The 6,944-nt window shown below is 52.8% G+C and overlaps 1 protein-coding gene across 2 annotated transcripts; it reads right to left on the bottom strand.

The window, feature by feature from the left end:
- Window positions 1–859: 859 nt before the first annotated feature.
- B9D1 (B9 domain containing 1) lies at window positions 860–3,779 on the bottom strand. Of its 2 annotated transcripts, XM_086473067.1 has the most exons (7): window positions 3,714–3,779; window positions 3,356–3,424; window positions 3,153–3,264; window positions 2,981–3,077; window positions 2,443–2,505; window positions 1,214–1,281; window positions 860–1,035 (listed from the first exon to the last, which is right to left on the bottom strand). In XM_086473067.1, exons 1-7 carry the CDS (start codon window positions 3,777–3,779, stop codon window positions 890–892), a joined length of 621 nt encoding a protein of 206 aa, XP_086329193.1. In that variant the 3' UTR covers window positions 860–889. The 2 variants fall into 2 exon arrangements, with proteins under 2 accessions (XP_086329193.1, XP_086329192.1); XM_086473066.1 differs by having other exon boundaries at window positions 2,981–3,264.
- Between the last annotated feature and the right edge of the window lie 3,165 nt (window positions 3,780–6,944).

The following is a 6,944-nucleotide window of genomic DNA, read 5'->3' as shown; positions in this document are numbered from 1 at the left end:
AGGTCCCCGCTCTCCTGTGCAGGACAGCGACCCGGGGCCCGATGGGGAGCTAAATGCTGCTCTTGGCTGCACACGCCGCCCACTCCGGGAGGCTCTGCTCTCTCTGCAGCGCCTCCTCTAACCAAGTCCATTTTTTTGGTTAATATCTGCACTTAAAATGCAACCTGTTCTACCAGACGTTAAAACCACGCAGCAAGGAGATGTTCCACACCGTGGTCTCCTCTAGAATAAACCCCTGTCCCTTTTTTTGTCTCTTCCTGAAGCTCGATGCAGAAAGATCTGGACATGGAAGACTCATCACCTTGTTCTAAACGCAGCAGCCCAGGCTGCTTCACTGAACCAACGCGGGACGGTTTGTTCCTGCAGAGCGTGTGCTGTTTCGCCCAAACTCTGAAGGACGCTGTGGGATGACGAAGGGAAGCGCCGTGGCTTGGGCGGAGGGAAGCGGGTGCATTTCAGCAGGACATCTCCCTGTTCCCTCCTTTTTTTTTTGGAAGGTGCCATAATCCCCGTTTCCCATTTCTACCACAAAAGAACATGAGCAAAAAGAAGCGGGTTTGCAACGATGGTTTAAACACAGGGAAATGCTACAACTATAAACTTTCCTATTCTTTTAAGTATATGGAGAGTGTACAAAAGGCTGTTGAAAACATTTTGTTACAGGTCGTACTTCGAGAGAGTCGGATATTACTCATAAAAATGCTAAATATTACCGGATGATTTACACAATACTGCAACCTGTATGCTCACGGAAAGGATTAAACTTGGGTAGTTATTCCAGAGCCCCAGGGGCTCGTGCGTCTTTCGGAATAACGGTCTGAAGTGAAATTTTCCCAGTTTATGCCACAAAAAGCCCCTCTGCGAGCCTCGGAAGATCTCCCGCCCGAGCTCAGTACTTCTGAATCCCTTCCGTGACGGGCACCAGAGCAGGGTTCTGCACGTCGCTCGGGCTCACGTCATAGCCCAGCTTCTTCATGTCTTTGGTCACTACGTTGAAGGAAATGGTCACAAAGCCTTGAGATCGCACCCTCGTTACTAGAAGGAAGAAGAAGCGAATGAAACCGGTTGGGAGAGGTTCAGAACGGTGGCCGAAGGCCTCGCCTGCCCCGGCAAGGCTGTTGGCGGCAGGAGCAACCGTCTCTTTTGCCGACGGGAGACGGACGGCCACGCTGTGGCCTGCGAGGGGTGCAGTCAGGAGCTCCCAGGGACTTACCTTCCCTCCCTTCTCCCTGCGCTACCACTCTGGGGTCAGTAAATTCCGGGCGTCTCCCCGTGAACCAACTTGGAGAAGAAAATGAGAAATAATTAATTGGACGCGTTCGCTCATGTTTCGATTTGATACGGTTCGTTATATGCACGTTAAAAAACCAAAGGGGGGGTTTAACCAGCCTCCCAGCTTTTGTTTGCAGCAGAGTTTTGAAGACTTTTTTGCTGCCTTACTGCTGTCAAAGGTAAGTTTTGTCTCTCTAAGGAAGAAACTGAACCCGACATCATACACGTTATGTTAAATCCAAGTTATTTCGGGGCTAGGCAGAAGCTTCCTATGGCAAAGATGTTTTGGAAACGGATTAAACTCGGTAACAGAGAGGCCTGGATTCTCCAAGGTACACGTAATACAAAATTAAGCACATTAGAGGGTAGCTTCTACAAAAAGGGCACCATAAAGAGAAGAAAAGTAAATCAGTTGACTCCTGACGGCCGGGCACAGAGTACCCCAAGGCTGGCTCTGCGCACGGGCAGGCTCTTGAACGATCAGCTCCCCCCTGGCTTCACCACCACCGTGGGAGGAAAAAACCTTAATGCCCTCGGCTGCTGTGCAGAGACGGCTGCTTTGGAAGGGGGGGTGTGTGCGTAAACAAGACAAAGGTTACAGCAAACACCTTCCAGTCGGGAGAAGTAGAACTGGGAATTAGTTTGCCATGTTCTGCCCTGGCTTTCCAGGTTGCTCTTAAGGCGGCTGTCCTCCAAGAGAAGTCCTTAGCTACAGTAAGATGTAGGGACGGACTGCAGCACACCTCCTTACAGTCCCAGGAATACTAAAGGAATCCCAGGAATACTAAAATGTTCAGTAAAATTAGTCTCTGCACGTCACATCACTGACAGGAATCAACCTGTGGAACGTGGAGCTGCCACCCAGTACAAGAACTCATGTACCAGTCTGCTGACATTAGTTCTTTTTCAAACCAACACTGCTCAAATGTGAGGATGAAAAAAAAAGACAAGCTAGCATTACTGCAAGCAGGTAGTTAACATGTTTTAAGAAAGCTCTTCAGAAGACCTAGACACCTGAAAAAACACCATTTTACCTACAAAACTATCTGGTTTTGCTAGAGTATTCACACGAATGCACCGGTGAGAAGCTGGATAGACCTTTGTGACTAAGAGCAAGAAGAACTCCTTTTTTTAAAAAAAATAAAAATAAAAAAGGTCTTTAATTATTACCTTGTAAACTTCTGCAGCGTAGATGTGGACTCTGGAACAAACATAGCGATGGTTCTCGTATGCCTGAGACAAAGGTGAGACACACAGCACTTAAGAAATGCACCAAACTGCACTGGCAAGACTTCTCGTATTTATGAAGGTACCAGAATTTCAGACACATCACACCACTAGGCATCTCGCAGTATAATACTGTCCCTTCCACAAAGAAAGGGCTTGGTGGCAGAGGAAGAGCGCATCTTCCTCCATTTCCAGCAGTGGGAAGGAAAGCTTAGCATGTGCTGAGAGTGATGGGGGAGAGGACACGTACTGTGCTTCGTAACGGGGCTTTCTACACACCAGCTTTGATTTTATAGTTGGCTACAGGATTACCAAAAATTGTCTGGATAACCTGCTGCTAGAAAATCCACGCTCTTTGTACCAAACGGACCAGGCGTGATGAGGAGATACGGCAACGTTTTTGTTTCTGAAACAACACAGTAACTGGGAAAAAAACCCTAAAATCTCCATTTCAGTCCTGACAGACAGGTTGTCATCTCACCTTCCGGGCGTGAAGGGAACATGAACAGCTCCATAACCTCTGACCACGTCGTTCCCAAAAAAGTCGGGTCCGTAGACGCTCACGACAATCTGCGGCCCTGCAAACGAAGCGTGCGTGAGGGGGGGGGGGCCTGGGCTGCGAGCTGCATCCCGCCGCCCCCCCCAGCACTCACAGCCGAACGGGTTGGTGCTCTTGAAGGTAATGTCGATGGGGAAGTTCCAGACGAGCGTGGTGGGCGCGACGTCGCTCTTGGAGGTGATTTGGGAGATGCCCTCCTCCAGGCCCTGCGGGGAGAACGTGGCATGAGCCAGGGGCCTGTGCTAAGCCCCTGAGGGCAGGCAGCCTGGGTTTCGGGGGTGCACAGTGGGGCCTCACCGCTGTGGGAACCCAGTCTTGGCCGTAGACGAAGCAGAACTTGCAGTAGAGGTCGTCGAATCCTGGGAACTGGCGGGGAGAAAGGCTGAGTTGGTTGGGAATTACTGGGAATTACTGCGACTGAGGGTCAGCACAAGTCACCGGGCTGAGGCCTGGCTGGGTGGGGGGCCGGGGTGTCTGAGGCCCAGCCCGCCCTGCTGCCTGACGGGACCCAGGCCCGAAGCAAGGCCGCGTTACCGGGGCCGCGCTGCTGAGGCCCAGGCCGGGCTGTGTCGCGGGGGACCGGCCTCCCCGTCCCTCCGGGGCCCGGCGGGTTGTTCCCCGTCGTCGTCCCCCCCGCCGCTACCCCCTTGCTTACCTGCCCGCTCTCGATCTGCCCGTTCACCGCCAGCAGGAACACGGCGGGGCTGCCGGCGGCCGCCATGGCGCGGCCCGCCCCGTTGCCATGGATACGGACGGCGCGGCGGCGGGGACACGCTTCCTCGGCGGGCGGCCCTTCGCGCAGCCCCCCGCCCTCAGCGGCCTCCCGAAACCCGGCGGATCGCCCCAAAACGTGGGCAGCCACCCCCCCCCCCCCCCAACCCCGGGGCCAGCCCTACCCTCCCGCCCCCCCTGGCCCGGCAGCCCCCTCACCCCCACGGCCGCCCCACCAGGCCCGAGGGGCCGGGGCTGAGGCCCGCCAGCCGCAATCCCCGTTATTCTTTGTCCCGCCGCCTATTTCGAACTTTCTGGATTTTTTTTTTTTTTTTTTTTTAACTATTAGCCTCTATTCACCCCAGTAAGTTCGTTTTCAGGCACAGCCAGGGGACTGGGACTCCTCCCAGTAGCTGACGCCGAGGACATGGCCACTAGATGTTGCTGCCGGCCAGGCCGAAGCGGCTCCATCTTCTCCCAGGCAGAGCCACGAGGTGTTTTCCAGGGAGGAAAACCATTCAGGATCGGTTAAATGGTGCATTTCGGGGTCTCCGGAGGGTCGCCCTCACGAACCACGCTGGTGGGGGGAGAGGGAGAGGTCGGCGGGGTCGTTAGTGTCCGGCGGCCAAGGTGGTTGTTGCCTTACGGGAACAAGCCGAGCCTTGGTAACGCCGTTGTCCGGACGTGGCTGCCCATGGGAAGGGGTGGAAACGGGATTGTGCTGGTTCAATTAGCCCGCTCTAATTAAAAGGAGGGGGTGACTTTCGTGTGTAAACAAGGCGGACGAATGCGTGGAGCTGAAACCGCTGAAATCTGCTGACCGGGGCTGCTTGTTTCCCCGCAGAGGCCGCGACGTGACGGTGCTGGCCCGGCTGAGCCTCGGGCGTGCCGCCTCTCACGCCAGGAGGCTTTGCCAGGAGGCTCCACAGCTCAGCCACCGTCTGCGGCGGGTCGTCCCTTCGCCTCCTTTCTGTGTCCTAGATGATGCTGCCCTCTTTGAGAGCGACCTGGGGGGCTTTTGACTGCTGCGAGATCCTCTGGGGAAGGGCGGGAGTCGTGAAGGAAGCCCTGGCTCGGCGCCTGTATGGGTCTCCCGTGCTGTGGTTGCAACGAGTCGGAGACCTTTCCCACGTGGGCTGAGCAGGGATGCAGACTGGCGCGGCTGGGACAACGCCTCAGCCCTTCTTCTCACCCACTAGCTCCGTTTTATCTCCCTTCTGGGCGACCTGGTGGAGATGGCTTTGCTGCCTTGGCGCACAGTGGACTGCTCATTGCAGGTGTTTCTCCCGAAGGCAAAAGGACACCCCCCCAAGATACCACCGCTTCTGTTGAAAGGGGACGGTGTGGTTTATATCAGCCTGAAAGTGAACTGCTGTTACACTTTGTGCTGAAAAACACCCTCCGTGTTCCAATAGACGTGTTCTCTGTCAATATCTATTTCAGGTTTTATTTGAGGTTTGTTTGTTTGTTTTTTTTTTTTTTTTAAACATTCAACAAATAAATTTGGCCAAGAGAAGAACGGGAGAAAAGCAGGAGGGATGGGAGGGAATGGCTGAAATTTTATCCTTTCTCCCCTGCCCCTCCGAACTGCTTCAGAGAAAATAATTCATTTGAGCTGAAAATTATCAGGGGAGGGGAAGTAGAACAGTTCTGGACCAGCTGTCTGCTGCAGCTAGCAAGGCTGTTTAATTAACACTTTACTTGGCTACCAGCTACCTCAGAGCCAGCTAAGAGCCAGTTTAAGGATTTTTTTTTTTCCTTGCCTGGCAAGCTGCTGGAGGAGTTAATGTCGGCACTGGGAGACCTTCCCCATGACAGAGAGAAGGCAGCAGCTGTGAGTCATCCGTACCTGCTTGTGGAAGGGCTCTGTCTCCTCCCAGTCATGAGGAGACCTTTTTTCTTTCCTCCCGTGTGTGCCAGTCTTGTTCTAATTAGCTGCATTTTTAATCTTTGTGAGTGAAATGAAATCCCAAGCAAGGAAGCACTTTTACCCTGCTGGAAAACTTAATTAATGATCCACCAGAGAATTTGGTTTCCAAGCATAACGAAAGCCCGTGGATCGCAGCAGCTCCATGGGTGTTATTTAATGATGTTGCTGTTTCTCTTGGCCGCCTGAAACATTCACCTCTTCTCTCGGACTTGCCCCGATCCTGTGATATGTGAAGGGACTAACGAGGGGCCTCCCCTGGGGTGTTTGGGGGAGGGAGGGCGCTCGCCTGCTGCTCGCTGACTTGTCCTCTCTTGCAGGTGCTGTGCCCAGCTCCAGGAGAACAACTCCTGCTCCAGCGAGTGTCCCTTTGTTGCATAAACTCATCAGATTTAGAATGTCAGAACTCTGTGTGTGTGTTTTGAAATCTGTAAGCGTAGAAACTCCACCAGGTGGTTGCCGTTTAGAAACTAGAGAAACTGGAAACCTGTTATGCACCAGTCATGCTGCTTGAAAACCCCTTACTCCTCTTCTTCTGATTTGAATATCAAGAATTCTCATTAGTAGGTGTTAGTAAGGATGACTAGTGATCATTTTAGGTAGATCAGTCTCAAACAGAATAAATGATTAAATATAAAATAAAAATCTGTATTGCTTATGCTGCTAGCACGCCTCTGTAAAATTCCAGCCCTAAGGGATTCATTAACCAATAATTTGTTAGTGGTCAGAAACAAGGACAAGGTGTTGCCGTCCAAGATGTCCTCAAGGCAGGATTTAGGGTGGTTCCCGTTGTGTATAATCTTTGAATCGTGCCCAAAGCAGGTACGAGCCAAGAGCCTGCGAGCCAAGGACACGTTCCTTGACCAAACATGGTCAATTCGAGGAGCGGTCGAGACCTCCGACTCACGGGCCACCCACCCCAATGATACCCCCTGCTCACAAGGGAACGACAGAAGACGACGACGACAGAGGCTGCGCGCTCATTTGCATCAGAGGCGAGAGAAGAAGGACCAATCATCGAGAGGATGATGATGAATATGCATCGTACCGACTGAATATGTATGAATTTAATGTATAAATATCTGTTGATTGCAACGTGCAGGGGACATCTTTGGGAAGGATCCCATGACCCCGGGGCGCGGCGTTGTTAAAGGATGTCTCTCCTTGTCTGACGGTGTGTAGAGGAGTTTTTCTTACCCACTGCAGATTTGCACCACCTTTAGCACTGACCTCTGTGCGTCCTCCACC

Source organism: Leptosomus discolor, chromosome 14, assembly GCF_034619465.1.
Source record: "Leptosomus discolor isolate bLepDis1 chromosome 14, bLepDis1.hap2, whole genome shotgun sequence".
Classification (NCBI taxonomy): domain Eukaryota; kingdom Metazoa; phylum Chordata; class Aves; order Leptosomiformes; family Leptosomidae; genus Leptosomus; species Leptosomus discolor.
Note: the sequence above shows the minus strand (reverse complement) of the source record. Positions and strands in the feature narration are given on the sequence as shown.